This window comes from Corylus avellana, chromosome 8, assembly GCF_965113065.1.
Source record: "Corylus avellana chromosome 8, dhCorAvel1.hap1.2, whole genome shotgun sequence".
NCBI classification, from domain to species: domain Eukaryota; kingdom Viridiplantae; phylum Streptophyta; class Magnoliopsida; order Fagales; family Betulaceae; genus Corylus; species Corylus avellana.
Genome location: NC_142497.1, coordinates 17,306,900 through 17,324,915, shown reverse-complemented (window position 1 = coordinate 17,324,915; position 18,016 = coordinate 17,306,900). Strand labels below are relative to the sequence as shown.

Below are 18,016 nucleotides of genomic sequence, written 5' to 3'. Positions count from 1 at the left end.
CCATGGTTTCTCTACTAGTATTACTTGTACTCGAAGAGGAGAGAATGAAAAGAAGAAGGAGAGAAGGAACAACAAGCAATTTGATGATAACCCAAAATGTATCTCAGACTGTTCGAGCTCCTACATTCAGAGGCAAACCCAAAAAGTTTAAAAGAAAATGGAAGGGTAAGCCAAAAGGTAAAGTCAAAACTAAAGGAGCATGCTTCAAATGTGGAAAAGTTGGACATTTCAAAACAAATTGTCCAAAAATCAATGGCAATAAAATACAGAAGGAAATAGCAATGACAATCATTGAAGTAATGATGGCAGAACAAACTTCGAGCTCATAGTGAATAGATTCAACAGCAAACAAGGGACAGAGAATTCTTTGTGGACTTCAAAGAGAAAGCAGCTGGAGAATATAAAGTATACATGAGCAATAACATCTATAGTGACGTGTTAGGAGAAGGAAAGTGTAAGATTTTTGGCAAATGTTCAATTATTGTTTTGCATGATGTTTTGTATGTTCCTAGTATCAAGGGAAATCTGATATCAGTTCCTATATTAGATAACAAAGGATACAAGATCAAATTCAAATCTTGGAAGGTCTACATTAGGAAATGGAATACTTCTATAAAGGGTATTAAAGTGGATAATATACATTTAATTAAAGTTGATAATAAAGTTTCCATTTCACATTACTCACGTGTGTCTGACAATAGTTCTTATCTATGGCATTTTAGACTAGGCCATATTAATAAAAATAAATTGATAAGAATGAGTAAGGGTGGATTACTACCACACATTAATTCTTGAGATTTTAATATACGTGAATCATGTATTAAAAGAAAAAATGACTAGAAAGTCTTTTTCAAAACACTGAAAATCATCAGAATTATTGGAAGTAATTCACTAAGATATTTGTGAACCATTGATAACTAAAACACATAAAGGAATGAAATACTTTATTACATTCACTCATGATTATTCAAGGTATGGATATATCTACCTCATCAAGAACAATTTTGAAGCTATTGATAAGTTCAAAGAATACAAATTGAAGGTAGAAAAACAATTAGGGAGATCTATTAAAAACTTGAATAATGATAGGGGGAGAATACGAAGCTATGGATATTTTCTACAAAGAAAATGGGGTAAAACATTTGTACAAAATGCCATATAAGCCCCAACAAAATGGTATTGCAAAAAGGAGAAATAGAACTTTAATGGAAATGACAAGATCAATTATGGCATTTACTGACTTACCTATACATTTTTGGGGAGAAGCTTTATCCACATCAACTTATATACTCAACAAGGTTAAGACAAAATCCAAACCTTTAACTCATTATGGGATTTGGACAGGTCAGAAACCCAACATAGAAAATCTTAAAGTCTGGGGATGTAAAGCTTATGTATTTATCCAAAAACCTTTAAGGGATAAATTAAAAGATAAAACATGGGAATGCAGGTTCATAGGATATGTTGAGAATGGTAGTGGATATCGATTCTACAATTCTGAGAAGGGATTGATAGAAAGTAGATTTGTTGTTTTTCTTGAAAATTCAAATCAAATCACTCCTATGGAAGATACCAGGCTATTAGAAGATGAAGAATCTACACAACTAGAAGATGAAAAATCTACACAACCAGTACCTTTTGAAAGCTCATTTGAAGATGAAAACATTATAAATCTCCAGGATAGTGGAAGTAAAAGAAGATCGAATCTAAATGACCCTAATCCTGAAAATAGTGGGAGGGTTAAAAGACAAAGACGACCATCAGTTATACTTAAAGATCATTATGTACTAAGTATAGATGATATAAACCTACAAGATGATCCAACTAGTTTCAAAGAAGCTATAAATGCAAACAAATGGATTGATGCAATGAACGATGAACTAGACTCAATCAACAGAAATGATGTCTAGGAGCTCATAGATCTACCACACCAAACAAAAGCCATTGGATGTAAATGGGTACTGAAGGAGAAATTTAAAGCATATGGAAGTCTTGATAAATACAAGGCTAGGTTAGTAGCCAAAGGATTCACCCAACAACCAGGTGTGGACTTCGTTGACACTTATTTGCCTGTAGCAAGATTCACCTTGGTAAGAATAATCATATCCATAGTAGCTAAGATGGATTTAGAGTTGCACCAATTAAAAGTAAAAACAACATTTCTAAATGGAGAATTGCAAGAAGACATATATATGATTCAACTAGAAGGATTCAATGTGAATGGACATGAAGAAAATGCTTATAAATTGAAGAGGTCACTGTACGGGCTAAAGCAATCCTCAAGACCTGATACTTAAAATTTCACGATACTATCATGGAGATCGATTTCGAGGTAAGTCCACTAGATCAATGTGTTTACATATATAACGACAATGATAAGTTAATTATATTGTCATTATATGTAGATGACATACTATTGACTGGAAACTGCTAAGAAATGATTCAAAGAAAGACATGGGTGAAGCAACCTATGTCTTGGGAATAAAAATTTCAAGGGATAGGACCTCAAAATTGTTATACTTAGATCAAGAGAAATATATAGAGAAAGTACTTAGAAGGTTTAATATGGACAAATGTAAACCCCTAAGCACACCTGTTGAGCACAACAATGTGTCCTCAAAATCAAACTTAAATTCTTGAAATGGAAACCGTCCCCTATGTCCAAGCTGTGGGCAGTCTTATATATGCTATTGCAAGCACAAGAACAGACATTTGTCATGCTGTGGGATCGGTTAGTAGATATCAATCCAATCCAGGAAAAGAGCATTGGCAAGCAGTAAAAAGAATATTTAGATATCTGCAAAGCACTAAAAACATGGGTTTGTGTTTTGGATTAGGAGATCTAAACAGTGCTAGATACACTAACGCGGATTTTGCAGTAGATCTAGATGACAAAAAATCTATGAGTGGCTATGTATTCTTATTTGGGGGAACAACTGTTTCTTGGTTAAGTAAGAAACAAAATTGTGTTGCAAAATTCACAATGAAAGTTAAGTATATATCATGCAGCACATCGGTGAGCAATGCAGTTTGAATTAAGTGTTTCATTAAAAGTCTAAACTTTGGAATGCCAAATAGGCATGTCAATGTATTTTGTGATAATAAGTCTGTCATCTCTCTAATAAAAAATGGAGCTCAAAGTTCCAAAGGCAAACACATTGACATAAGTCATCACTATATTCAAGATATAGTGGAGAGAAGTGAAATAAAAGTTGAATTTATTCCCTCAATAAAGATGGTAGTTGATCCCATGATCAAAGGGTTATCTCTAAATAAATTTAGAGAGCATGTAACAAAAATAGGATTAAGGAACACTTAAGAATTAAGATAAAGTTACATGGTTCATGGCATAATCAGAAGGATTTAGGGATGCCTGAATGAATGATGGTATGCATTTTTGCCTCATTAAATTAAATAAATATTTTTTGGGCGAATGACACTTGTATGTAACAAACATTATAAATTGACATAAATGTAAAGTCTACCCAAAGGCATTATGTTAAGTTTGGTATAATATCTGTATACCGATAGTGTAATAAAACATCGGAGAGAAGTGTCAATATAAATCTCAAATTGGGATAACCTTAGAGGAAAGAAATTGAATGAAAGATTCAATACATGTTTACATATGACTATTATGTAAAAATCATTAATTGTAGAATGAGTGTGGATTGTATTCCCAACTATGGATAATTAATGTTATTTGCTTAAATTACATAGCAAGTAAAGTCACCTAGGGGTGTCAACCTGGTCCCGGTTCCTGATTACTGGTCAAAACCAGGAATCGGAACCAGAGTACCCCGGTTATTGGTTTTGGAAAACCAGAACCGGCTAACCGATTTTTTAAAAAATTGTATTTTTGGCTTATTTTAGGTATTGGGCCTAAAATAAGCCTATTTTTTGCACACAGTTAGCCCATTTTTTTAAAAAAATATTAGCCTTTTTGTCCCACTAAATTGGGCTTTGTTGTGATTGTTCCAAATAATAATAATAATAATAAATAATTAAAAAAAGCCCAAAAATCCTAAAAAAATCAATGTTTTTGCCTATATGGGCCTTAAAAATAAAAATCCAATTTTTGTAAATGCCCTAAAAATCATTTTAAAAGCTTAGCTAATAGGCTAATACATAATATATGTAAACAAACCAACAATAAAAAGAGATATCTCCTAACAACAACAAACGTAAACAAAAGCCGCCGCCTCAGGGGAGGAGGGATGCCCGTTGCATCCCTCCTCCCTTCTTTGCTTCCCGGTTTTTGTTTGAGGCTTGTTTCTGTCTTTGGTGTTTTCTGTTATGTTGTGCTTGTGTTCTCTCTCTGTGGGTACTGCTTTTGGGGGTTTTCACTCAAACTCTCCTCCTCCCTATTTGTTTGTGTGTGCCGCCGATCTCCTCTTCGCCCGCTTTGCTGCTCACCGTTCGCTGTCGGGTCTTTTCACGCGCCCCTCCCGCGCCAAGCTTTTTGTGCCACCTTCCGCCGCGGTTTCCGGCCAGCTCGCGATCGGCCTCCTCCGGCTGCCGTGACCCACTTTGAGTGTTTTTCGCGTTTTTTTCCCTGTATTGTTGTTTTTTCTGTTTTGTATTTCCTTTGAGTTTCCCTATATTTGGTTTTCTTTGCTGTAATTTCTTTTCCTGCATTAGTTTTACTGTTCCCTTTATTTCTCTGTATGGTTTTATTTATGCTTGTAATAAGGCTCTCTCCTCCTGCTTTGTTGCGCCCGTTTGCTGCTCATTATTATTGGTCCAAGCCCTTGGATTGTGGATGTAAACTTTATCCTGGCTTTCGAGTCGAGGAGGATGAGTATCGGCTTGGGGGTTTTGCTCTCAAGGCCGAGGAATAGGTATTGGCTTGAGGGTTTTGCTCTCAAGGCCGAGGATTAAGTATCGGCTTGGGGGTTTTGCTCTCAAAGTTGAGGAATAAGCGCTACCTATGCATTAGATGGTGTCTGTTTGATGCAGATCTGAGTTTTAAACCTGATATTTGGTCATAGGTTAGCGGATGCTGTGTTTTGGTTAATTTGGTATGTTGTTGATGACTGTATCTTTAGCTTCGGCTATGATTTACTTCAGAGCTTTTTGCTCTGTTTGTAAGAGCTTTAGGCTCGCAACTTTTATCAATGAATGAGTATGATATATTTCAAAAAAAAAAAAACAAAAAAACAAACGTAAATAAAACAATAAAAACAAGTATTTAAACAAACCAACAACCACAAGAAATACCTCCTTACTACAACAATTCAAACCCCCCCACCAAAAAAAAAAATCAATAAAACCAAGTATTAAAATAAACTATCAACCAAAAGAAATAGCCCCTACAATAAACATAATTCATAAACATATTACAAACACAATGAAACCTAAACTAAAAACTAAACTAAAAGGGGAAACTTCACTTACTCCCCACAAACTTACGCGCCTTTTGCAAACACCCCTTAACGTTCAAAATCTCTCACTTTAGTGTATCCAATTTTGATTTCCTTCCACTTTCTCCCTTATATTAGGATTTTCTGTGAAATCCTAACGGAGGTCCTCTCATGTGCCGTACATGTGATTTATTTTTGCTGATATACCAGTTATACTCTTGCCCATTCAGATAGAACACATCTTTCTTCTTCACCTCCTTCTTGCAATGAAAACCTTCTTGCGATAGAAACCAAAAATTGTTGCTCCCAGGTTCTTCTTCATCTTTAAACCTCCAAAGCCTCCTTACAAAAGCCAGACTGGAGTACCAAATGGATCAACCCGTTATACGAATATGCATTGAGAAAAAACCCAGCTTTTCACATCTTTTTTAGCACAATTGGTGATTGCCAAATCCTACCTCTTATGTAAAGGCCTTTAAAAATAGTTAAATAGGTCTTCAAGTTCCTGTTAATGATTTGTTTTTGCATCAAATCGAACACAATAGCCATATCCCCCACCCTCTCGTGAACCCTCAAGACTTCAAGCAGGAAAGCTACGGAGGCGTCCAACCTTTCTTCTTTGATATACCCATATGACAATTAAGACTAATTTTGGAAGATTATGTTCACGATTGCTCTTAATTTATGTTGGGTTGTGAGTGTTGATTTAGGGTAATTGAATGGGTATTGTTTCATTGACGCCTAATTAGTCATTTAGTTTAAATTTTCAAGAAATTGATGTAGTAGTGTAATGTTTTAATTTTCATGTATGATTTGATAATGGAGTCGATCCACCAAACTTTATCGCCGTATCACGACCAGTCGTACCAGAACGGCGGGGGTCTGTACTCGTCGAAGCTCTGCGTTGTCGGTGTTCAGATCAGTGGCTGCAGCTGTAGCGTCTTCATGGGTAGGAGGGTTGGTGTGGTTGTGGTTGTAGGAGAATTCTTCCATGGAGAGCCTGAGATTCATTTCAAAGCTGTTGCATGTGGGTGTTGCAGCTACTGGTTGGGATTGTCTGGAAAACCCGTCCTCTAAAATGGTGAAGAAGAGGTTTTAATCCAAAAAATTTCATAACAAAGAAGGACACTTAAGGTTCTGTCTTCAAGGGGTAGGGGTATAATGGGTCTTTTAGCAAAAGTAAACCACATGTGCGGCACGTGAGAGGAGCTCTGTTAGGATTTCATAGAAAATCCTAACGGAAGGGAGAAAGTGAAAGTAAATCAAAGTTTGCAAAATGCACGTAAGTTTGTGGGGGGTAAGTGAAGTTTCCCCATACTAAAAGCTAAACTAAACACTAAAAAGTAAAAATAAAAGCAATATATATATGCACCCGGTTACCCGGTTATAACCGGGTGCCAAAAACCGGAACTGGAACCGGGGTCTCTGGTTTTTTGTTTTTTTCCAATCGAATCCGGAACCAATTCTGGTCCCGGTTTGCCGGTATTTTTTGACACCCCTAACTAGTATGTCGTCAATTAGACACATATGGTAAAAATGTGCAATCAAATGAAATAACATAAGTCTGCACACATCAAGAATGTTATGATCTGACTACTATCTGCAAAGCACTAGCAGATAAAGAGTTGACATGTTTTGTGGTACCAAAGGTAATCATGTACAACTAGAGTTCATTACCAATTATAATAGTATGATCAAGTGGGAGATTATGGTGCATAAGGTGATCACACTATTCTAAGTGTGGTCACACCTAATTAATCATACAGGAAGGTAATAACTTCTAGGTGCAGGTTATCTAATAAGAGGATACAACTCTTGGTTAAGAGTTGTGATTGAAACTCTATATATAGAGTCTCATGAGAACACATTTTGTAACAATTCCTGATTTATGTTGTCTCTCAAATTCTCTTAATCTCCATTGGATTTCCACCCTAACGGGAGAAATCCTTGCTGAAGATCATTCTACAAAAATCTACAGAACAAGCCCAAAAATCAATGATCAGTTTCCAAAAAGAAAAACATCAATGATCGGGCAGTGGCTAGAAACGTGATTTGCTCGAGTTTGCTACATATTTAAAACTGATGGAGATAGCGATATTCAAAGATATTATCTTCTATTAGCCCGAGAGACTGTTGTGTGTGTCATAGATAGTGTTTTGATTGTGGATATTTCAAATTGTATTGAGAGAGAGAGCATTTTGCCTCGTTTATTTGTTATATCAATGAAGAGATATCGTTAAAAAAAATGATAAATATGCGTAGAAAAAAAATGATAAATACTTAGTTGTCAAATTTTGGATCTTTTAGTTTAAAATTAATTTTTATAATTTTATCCTAATAAATCTATTTAACCTAATCTAAATATTACTAATTTTATTTATCAAAACCCATTAGAGTTCTTTGAATCATAACTATTATTTTCGAATAAAATGATTTAGATTTTCTGAGTTCAACGTTTATCACATGTGATACTAAGATTGATATATATATATATCAAACATTATAAATGTCGAATCAATCAATATGAAGCATTTAAGTTGAAAATAATTATTAAAAACTGCAAAAAACCCCTATAAATTAGAGTTCTTTACATTCTTGAGAATCATGATCCGTAATTTTCATGTACTTAAACAAATATTTTTTTATTTATGAGAAAAATATACATACTTCCCTCAAACTATCATTCTAATGTCAATGTCCCGTCAAACTACGAATTATGTCAATGTCCCCCTAAACTACCAACAAATGTCCATGTCCCCCTAAGGCCAGCTAAAAGACAAAAATGATCATTAAAAAATTTTAATAAGACAAAAATATCCTTATAAATTAGGAGAAAAAGTAAAAAATAAGGGAAAACTTCAGAAAACCCCCTTGAAGTTCCAGCCGATTTGAAATACCCCCCCTGAATTTTCAAAACTCTCATTTAAGCCGTATGAACTTCTATTTTCTCTCACTTTAGACCCCTTTAACATTAAACTACGTCGTTTTGAATGTTTTATACCCATTTTACCCTTCCCTAAAACTACGTCGTTTTGTGTCCTAAAATTACCCCCTGGCCGGTCTGGGGGTGGCCGGACCACCCCCTTGGCCATGGGGTGGTCCGCCCACCCCCAAAAGGGTAAAAAAAAAAAAAAAAAAAAACAAGCGGGGGGGGGGGGGAGGGTGCATATGGGGTGGCCGGACCACCCCCAAGGGGCTGGGGGTGGTTTCGGCCACCCCATAAGGCCGGTATGGGGTGGCCGAAACCACCCCAGCCCCTTGGGGGTGGTCCGGCCACCCCCAAAAACACCCCATCCCCTTTTTTTTTTTTTTTTTTTTTGGCCAAGGGGGTGGCCGGACCACCCCCTTGGCCATGGGGGTGGTTCGACCACCCCCAGATCGGCCAGGGGGTGGCTACAGCCACCCTGTGTTTTTTTTTTTTATATATTTTACATTTTTTTTTTTTAAAAAAAAAAATTATGCTTAAAACGACGTCGTTTTGGGCTGGATATGTGTTGTGATTTTAGGACACAAAACGACATAGTTTTGGGGAAGGGTAAAATGGGTATAAAACATCCAAAACGACGTAGTTTAATGTTAAAGGGGTCCAAAGTGAGAGAAAACCAAAGTTCAGGGGGTCTAAGTGAGAGCTTTGGAAATTCAGGGGGGGTTTTTCAAATCGGCTGGAACTTCAGGGGGGTTTTCTGAAGTTTCCCCAAAAAATAAAATAAAATAATAATTTTTTATATATATATAAATTAGCTCTTTAATTTTTTTGTCTAACAAAAATTACTTTTATATATTTTTAAAATTTTTAAAATTAAAATTTTTTGAAAATAATAAAAAAAATAAAAACTATACTTATAAATTGATTTGTAGTTTTTTTTTTTTTTCCGTTTTTTAATTTTTAATTTTTCTATTTTTTTTTTTTAAAAAAAGAATTAAAAAAATATCCTTATAAATTGGATTTTCTTTTCTTCCTTTATTTTTATTTTTATTTTTTTTTAATTTCTATATTTTTTTATAAAAAAAATTTAAAAAATAATTTTTTAAACGTATCCTTATAAATAATTTTTTATTTTTTAGTTTTATAATTTTTTAAAAATTCTAATTTGTAGAGTTTTTTTAATTTAATGAAAGGTATTTTTGTCTTCATTTTGTTAATAATTTAGGGGGACATTGACACAGTTAGTAGTTTACGGGATACATTAATAAGTGGGTGGCAGTTTAAAAAGAGTATTGTGTATTTTTTTTTCCTTTATTTATCCATCTATAAAAAAATATCTACAAATTTACAAAAGCCGAACATTGAAATATCTTACAATTTACAAGTTTTGACCGTTTGAATAAAAATCCACTTAAATCATAACCGTTAGATCGCAGTTACAAATAATGATAATTTAATTATGATTGTTAGATCATATTTGTTACTAACACTTAATCTCAACCATTAGATCCCAGTTACAAATAAGGACCACACCTGCAAACTTCATATCCAAGTGTTACATATTCTAAATTTTCTTCCTGAAAATTAGTTTCTAAATAATGTGTTACTATCTCATGAGATTTATTATTTTGAGAAGTGTGTCACCAACTCATGAGATGATAACACATTATTTAAAAATTAACTTTTGAGAAGAAATTTTAAAATGTGTGTATTTCTCATCCTTAAAAACCTCAACAGTCTCACGCCAACAATCATTTTGGGCCAAGCCCATTATCATAGTCGTGTATGAGAGACATCTTTTACCGGGCATTATCTCAAACAGTGGGCGAGCATTTTGATGACATTTCGTTAATCCAATAGTCAACTCATGTGAATTATTGATTAAGGGGCAATTAAGGTATTTCAACTTTACAAATATGGGTATTTTGGAAAAAAAAAAAATCAAAAGCAAAAGAAATAATTTATGGCTCACATTACCTATTTTCCCTCCATTGCTCACGGAATATCTTATTTATAATTCTGATCTTAGGTGTATATTATTTTCTAAGAAAAAAAAAAAACTATTATTTCTCTAACTTGATTTTTAAGAAATATTATCCACTTAAGATCAAGAAAACACCAAAAAAACACAATAAAAACTCCTAATATTTCCCGTTTAAGGAACTCCGATATGACATTTTAAAGTTGGTAGCACGAATGTTATGGACCGGAAGTTCAAAAAAAAAAAAAAAAAAAAACTAGAGATAAACCTATTAGTTATAATAGGGGTAAAATGGTAATTTCACTTTTTATTGGAACTATTTTACCCTCTTCTTATTCCCAATGTAAGAGCATTCGCAGCAGACTCCTTATAAGGGAGTTTGTTCCCTAAGTTTAGGAAATATGTCTAAAAAATTGTAAAAAAATTTCACAACGGACTCTCTAAATGAACCCTAAACATTATGATTGCTACAGTAGAACCCAATGTTTTATGTTTCACTATTGCGGTCCTTATAATTATTAAAATAAAAAAAAAATGATTTTCTATTATCTCTCCTCTCTCCTCTCTTCTTTTATGTCTCACAATTCTCTCTCATCTCTCATCTCATATATATAATATAATTAAAAATAAATAAATATTTTAATGATATAGAAAATGATTAAGAAAAGCTATTAAGGTGTATTTTGACATAAAAAAGTAAAAAGTAACTTAAATCTTTAAATTTTTTTAAAAAAATAACGAAAAAATTGCTAGAAATACTCTTCCCGTACCACTCTTCTTGAAATTTTTTCATAAGTTGACGGCATCATGTTTAAAAGGACTTGGATAAATGAGGTAGAAAGGCAAAGAAGCTGGGGCCTAGGGTAAGGGTCATTATCGGCAAAAGGTTGATTCACTTTATGAGAGTAGAACCAAAAAACAGTAGCCTACTTTCTTCGCCATCCTTGCCCCCCACATTTCAACTACTGTGTTCGCGAGCACAGCCGCCCCCAATCATTCCCTTAATCGACTATATATACATTTCAACTACTGTGTTCGCGAGCACAGCCGCCCCAATCATTCCCTTAATCGACTATATATATATATATATATATATACTTCACAAAATTTTATGATTTTTGCTTTTTTTGAATTTATTTTTTTCAAATGTTAAAAAACCTTAATTTAGATTATTAAATTTTTAATTTTGGGTTAAATACTTTTTTCTCCTTTAGTTTAATAATCTTATTTTTTTATTTCGTTTTGTATCACAAATAGTATCTCCATAATAGTTAAAAACGTAAATAATATCTCTTTTTAAATTCTGTTCAAAAATTTAGACATGTTTATATATTTAATTAGAAATTAAAAAAACATAAAATTTTAAATTAAAATAATTAAAAACATTAAAAAATAAATTTAATTAACTTTTAAAAAAATAAAATAAAAAAAGAGCGGCTAGCCAGCCCAACTTGTAAAATGGGTTTGCTGAAACCACCCCAAATCTGTTAATCACACTATTTGGCCTGTGGTGGTTTTGGCCGCAATCGACGGGTCTGGACGTTTGGGGGTGGTTCCTCCATTTCCCAATCACTCTCACGTGCCTCTTTTTGGTTTTTGAAATTGGATGTTACACGTGCGGCCTTGATTTGAACCTAAAAGAAGCCCCCAAAACCAGAAACCCCCCGTTTTTTTCCTCGCTGTGAGAATCAAGGCAGCCATGGAAGCAATACTCACTGACTGCGTACAGAACAGCCTTCGTCATTTCGTATACCGAAACGCCATTTTCATCTGCGAAGGCCTCGGCGCTGAGTTCCCCTGAGGTTCATATTCCTTCTTTTATCTTTTTTGCTATTTTCCACCTACTCTTTTACTTTCTCGCCTCTTTGTTTGGTTCCCGAGAAACCGTGCCAAAAAAAAGAAGCTTATTTCTTTGAAATCTTAATGTTGTATCTCATTTGCCAAAGGAGGCATTGGCGCTTATAATCAAAATTGATACTTCTCGTTGTCAAAACCTTCAGTTTAATTTATTTTCTATTGATTCCTTTCTTCTGTGGTTGGTATTATGAGAAATTTGTAGGGAGGGGGGTGATTTAAGAGAATGATGGTTAAGCTCATTTTGCCAGATAATTTACTCCTAGACTTATGAGTTCCATTCTGCCCCTCCTGCTCAGGCTTTCTAAATCACAGCCACCCAAATTCCTCGCAAATTTTTCCCATTTCAATCAAAGTCTCTCAACTAGTAGCTCCCCTTTTGACACTCAATTCAATGCTGAATCTTCAACAAACCTGGGACCCTATGATTCAACTCAAGATCCAGCAAAAGTCATAGCGACCCAATTGTCAAATTGCAGTAACTTATCAGAACTGAATCAAATTTATGCACATATTCTCCGGACCCAACTCCTAGATTTGTACCCTGCATCATTTCATTGGAACAACATTATAAGATCATACACAAGGCGAGATGCTCCTAGCAAAGCGCTGTGTGTCTACGTTGCCATGTCACGAGCCGGGGTCTTGCCCGATTCTTATACGCTTCCAATCATCTTGAAAGCCGTGTGTCAACTTTTTGCCACTGAGATTGGTCGGCAGCTTCATTCTGTGGCCATAAGGGTCGGGTTGGAGTCCAACGAGTACTGTGAGAGTGGGTTCATCAACCTGTACTCAAAAGCAGGAGAATTTGAAAATGCGCATAAGGTGTTTGAGCAAAACCGTGAGAGAAAGTTGGGTTCTTGGAATGCAATCATAGGAGGCCTTTCTCGAGGTGGCCGTGCCAAAGAGGCGATAGAAATGTTCGCGGAACTAAGGAAATGTGGGTTCCTTCCGGATGACGTGACTCTGGTTAGTGTAATATCGGCTTGTGGAAGTCTTGGGGACTTGGGTTTGGCTCTTCAATTGCATAAATGCGCTTTCCAAGCTAAATCCATTGAAAAACCGGACATTTTGATGTTGAATTCGCTTGTAGACATGTATGGAAAATGTGGTCGGATGGACTTAGCTTACAAAGTATTTTCGAGGATGGAGCAAAGAAATGTATCGTCTTGGACATCCATGATTGTGGGTTATGCGATGCATGGGCATGTGGATGAAGCACTAGAATGCTTCCAGTGCATGAGAGAGGCAGGAGTGATGCCAAACCATGTGACTTTTGTTGGGGTGCTTAGCGCTTGCGTGCATGGTGGGACGGTGCAAGAGGGAAAACATTACTTCCATACGATGAAGAATGTTTATGGGATAATGCCCCAATTGCAACATTACGGGTGTATGGTGGATTTGCTTGGCCGTGCAGGGTTGTTTGATGAGGCTAGAGACATGATAGAGGGGATGCCGATGAAGGCGAACTCAGTAGTATGGGGGTGTTTGATGGGTGCCTGTGAGAAGTATGGGAATGTGAAGATAGGGGAGTGGGTGGCTAAGCACTTGCGAGAATTGGAACCTTGGAATGATGGGGTTTATGTAGTTTTATCAAATATCTATGCCAGCAGAGGTTTGTGGAAAGAGGTTGAGAGGGTAAGAGAGGTTATGAAGCAGAGAAGTCTTGCTAAGATTCCTGGCTATAGCTTGGCAACCAGTTCATAGTGAAACCCAGAATTTTTGTTTTGTAAATTGGAGTCTTCCTTACACCTTCCAATTGTGTCCATTTTTGTGAAAACATTCTAAGTTAATAACGATTTATTAGTGAGTTGCAGAATTTGCACCCAATCTTTATCTAGGGTGTCAATACGGGCGGTTAAAAACTGCTCGCTAATCGCTAACCGCCTAACCGCTATAACCGCCTAGCGGTTATTGGGTTTACTAACCGTAACCGCTAACCGCCTTTTTATATAATATATTTTTATAATTATAATTATAAAAATATTTATACATATAACATAATCACTTGATCATTAAATTACAATTTTTTTTAAAAATAATTAAATCACAATTTGAGTATTAATATATTATCACTATAATTTATATGATTATATCACATGATCAATTGATCATTAAATCATTTGATTATATAATAACAAATTATACATATATAATATGACATAACTTATAAGTATACTAATTCATACTAATACAACAATTAAATATCTAAAGACTTATTTCCAATGTATATTATAAACTTATAAGTCTATAAACTTATAAGTTTATATATGTTATAAGTCTACATATGCATATGAAAAATATAAATGTATAATATCAATACTTAATCATATGATTCAATGACAATCCAAATATTTTATTCAAGACTTCAAGTGAATCATATTATTAATGTACAATGATATATAATTCATATAATATCAAATTAAGTAATTGATATTGAATTAAACAATGTTACTTATAAACACAATTTAAGTATTAATGTATTATCATTATAATTTTAGTAATTTATATATTATCACTATAATTGATATGATTATATCATATGATGACTTGGCTCATTAAATCATATGATTATATAATAATAAATAATACATATATAATATGACCAAATGAGAGGATTGATGAAGTTTTAATGTTTTATTTGTATCATTTAATGTTTTATTTGAATTTATTTTATATGTTTTGTGTTGAACTTTTTTTATATTTTTTTTTTATATGTTGTGACAGTTGTCTGAATTCTGAACTTTTTTTTATATGTTGTGTTGAATTATTTTTTTTTTTTAATATGTTGTTGTTGTTGTTGTCGTTGTTTTTTTTTTTTTTTTTTTTTTTTTTTTTAAAAAAAAGAAGTTAAATGTTGGGTCAAATGTTTTTGATTTTTCAATATGGGCTCTTTTTATAGCAATTGGGCCCAAGAAGACATTAAAAATACAAAAATACAAAAAAAAAAAAAAAAAAAAAAAGGGTAAAAAAAAGTCCAATAAGGCCCAAAAAGCCCAAAAAAGAAGCCCAAAAAACCCTAAAGAAAGCCCAAAAACGCCCAAAATGCCCAATAAAAAAGCCCAATTTTGAAAAAGCGATTAGCGGCGTAATAACCGCTAACCGTAATCGCCTTGACACCCTTATCTTTAACCCAACACTTCTCATTCCTCTTTCGTTACCCTTTGGGTTCATGGCTTTTACATATTTCCTTGTGTTCATTGGGATATAAAGGTATAAACTTAATTGGTAGCCCCGCAACCACTAACCGTTTAGGATAGGGCCATTAGCGGTTTTAGGGGTGTAGAAAAGCAGTTAATAACCATTAACATCTTACGCTAATATATAAGAGAAGTACTACACATTTCAAAGTTAGTTTCCAAATGATGTGTCACTATCTAATGTAATTTATTATTTTGGATGTATCACCATCTCATGGGATGATGACACATTATTTGAGAACCAACTTTTGGAATAAAAATTTAGGATGTTTAGCATTTCTCTATATATAACAATATAAATATATATTTTATATTAAAAATATAACATTAAAACGACACCGTTTTGGTGTTAAGTGTCATTTTAAATAGGGATAAAGTTTTATTATATTCATTATTTTTAGGACCACTTTGACCAAAAACTATTTAAATAAGCCCAAAAAATAGGCACAATGAAGGCCCAAAATACCGCAAAAAACTCAAAAACTCATAAAAAATGCGCTAACCATTGATTATAAAATAACTACTAACCGCCTAAGTAGAGTGATTGCAGTTATTAAAATTTAGTAACTGTTCACCCCTAACATTTGTGGTTAAATGCCAAAATAGGTGTATTTATAATGGAATATATAAAGGTTTAAACTTACTTTTTTTTTTTTTTTTTTTTTTTTTTTCAAATGATGTATTATTGCTGATGTTGCCATTTAACAAATACAACCTACGAAAGTCACGGGCTCGAGCGATATATTGACATTTGCATTTTCTTTAATAAATTCGATGAAAGCCACCATGATAAGGATTGGGATCGCAACAACGAACATCGCCTCCCTCAAATCTAATCGAAGACTCACGGCATGGCCTTATGATGTGACCACACTCTCTCCTCACATGATCTATCTTTATCTCACGTCATATTGTCGCCTCATTGAGTCATTGGTGGCAAAACTCTTTTATTCACATGTTTCTAGTACTTTTTCAACTAAATTTATTTTTACCTTCACGTTTTACCACACCAAAAAAAAAAAAAAACCTTACCAAAAGGGAAGGAAAAGGAAAGGAATTCTAATATAATGTTTTAAGGTGCATCTATTTTTCAACAAATTAAAAACTCTTACCCTTTATCACAAATTCAATACGAAATTAAGTTGGTGTAATGATATCTTAAGATTAACAATGTCGTGTATATTTACGGTACACAATATCAAATTTTATTACTTGAAATTTTTGTACCATAAGAGCCAGGTTCATGAATTTTATTTATTTAGAACATTCTGAGCAGCTTCTTTATAATCCCTTTCATTCTTTATATAAAACAATAAAATAAAAGTAAAAAAAATCACAAAAATTCACTCACAGCAGATACCCTATCTATTCTCTAAACATTAAGAGTGCTACAATTTTACCAAATGTGTAGATAACTAAAAAGGCTTCATTTTATACCTTTCCTATACATTATTTTAATACAAATGATTTCTCTATCTTCTCTTGTCTCTTATCTCGTTGCCTTTCATTGATGACTGTATTACAATTTTATAAAAAAATTTAGGGTAAGGAAATAATATTTTAGTTGATATGTAAAAAAATAACAAAAGCTATTGTATAGTGCAATTGGATAAAAAAATAAAACAATTAATTTTATTTTTTAAATTTAAAAAAAATCCAAAAGCCGCCATTGAAAATGCTCTTAGGGCATGTTTGAAAATTAGGTTGAAAATATAACTTTTAAAGTTATTATTTTTTTTTTCTTTTTAGAAAAAAATTTATTTTCAAACTTTTCTTAAAAGTGTATTTTGACATTTTGAAATTAAAAAGTCAAAAAATATTTTTAAATTTTTTTGACAAACATGTCAAATCTTTAAGTCCCTAATCCCTATAACAATCCAAAAAAGGCACTATTAATTTACCACACTGTGATCACCATTTAGAATCAAATATTTGCTAAATTAAACCACCTTTCCTATATGAAAATGGACCTGAAAAAATCCGAATGCTAAAAAAATTTCAGTTTTCTGACATCTATGATCTCCATATGTTGTGCATGTAAAGAGAAATTAGAATCACTCCAAAAGAAAAACAACAAAGAATAAGCAGATCAAAGCAAGATCACAGAGAAACTAAATCAAACACAAAGATAAAAAAGAAATATAAAATCAAATAGAGCAGAAAACAGCATGTCAAAACATGGTAAAAATTTCAAAGAACGAATTTTTAAGCAGCTTTAGCTGTACAAGCCAAAAAACAGCGGGCAAGATCATGCAGAACACCAGCCAGATCTCCATCAACCTCCTCACCTTCTTCGATCTCTCCAACCACCCTCTCCAGCTGAGTATTCATTTCTTGATTTCCATGCAGCTCCCTTCTGGCTTGTGATCTCTGGCGCCTTATAGTCTCCCTTCTGAGATCATGATCTGCTATCCTGCGCCACCAGGAAAATCAAGATGAGATGAAAATCATAGTATTCTCAGAGAGAAAGAGAGAGAGAGAGTTGTAAAAACAAATACTCTTTAGAGAGAGTGAGGTGATGGGCAATCCCAGAAACACAGAGAGGAAGGCCATAGGAACCTTGGAGGTTCGACATGGACTGCATATTTTTCTCTTTTTCTTTTTCTGGGGAGTGCTGTGAATAGAAATGAGAGAGAAAAGAGTATTAAACTATAAATATCGGGGTTTTTTAATTATTTATTTTAATTTTTTA

General features: G+C 33.7%; 2 protein-coding genes across 2 annotated transcripts; one reads left to right on the top strand and one right to left on the bottom strand.

The window, feature by feature from the left end:
* The first annotated feature begins 11,919 nt into the window (after positions 1-11,919).
* On the top strand, positions 11,920-13,917 carry LOC132164383 (pentatricopeptide repeat-containing protein At1g77170, mitochondrial-like). Its single transcript, XM_059574887.2, has one exon. It carries the CDS (start codon positions 12,395-12,397, stop codon positions 13,829-13,831), a length of 1,437 nt encoding a protein of 478 aa, XP_059430870.2. The 5' UTR covers positions 11,920-12,394; the 3' UTR covers positions 13,832-13,917.
* A 3,536-nt stretch (positions 13,918-17,453) lies between these two features.
* Positions 17,454-18,016, bottom strand: LOC148584207 (uncharacterized). The gene is made up of 2 exons (XM_088519303.1): positions 17,823-18,016; positions 17,454-17,737 (listed from the first exon to the last, which is right to left on the bottom strand). Exons 1-2 carry the CDS (start codon positions 17,906-17,908, stop codon positions 17,530-17,532), a joined length of 294 nt encoding a protein of 97 aa, XP_088375429.1. The 5' UTR covers positions 17,909-18,016; the 3' UTR covers positions 17,454-17,529.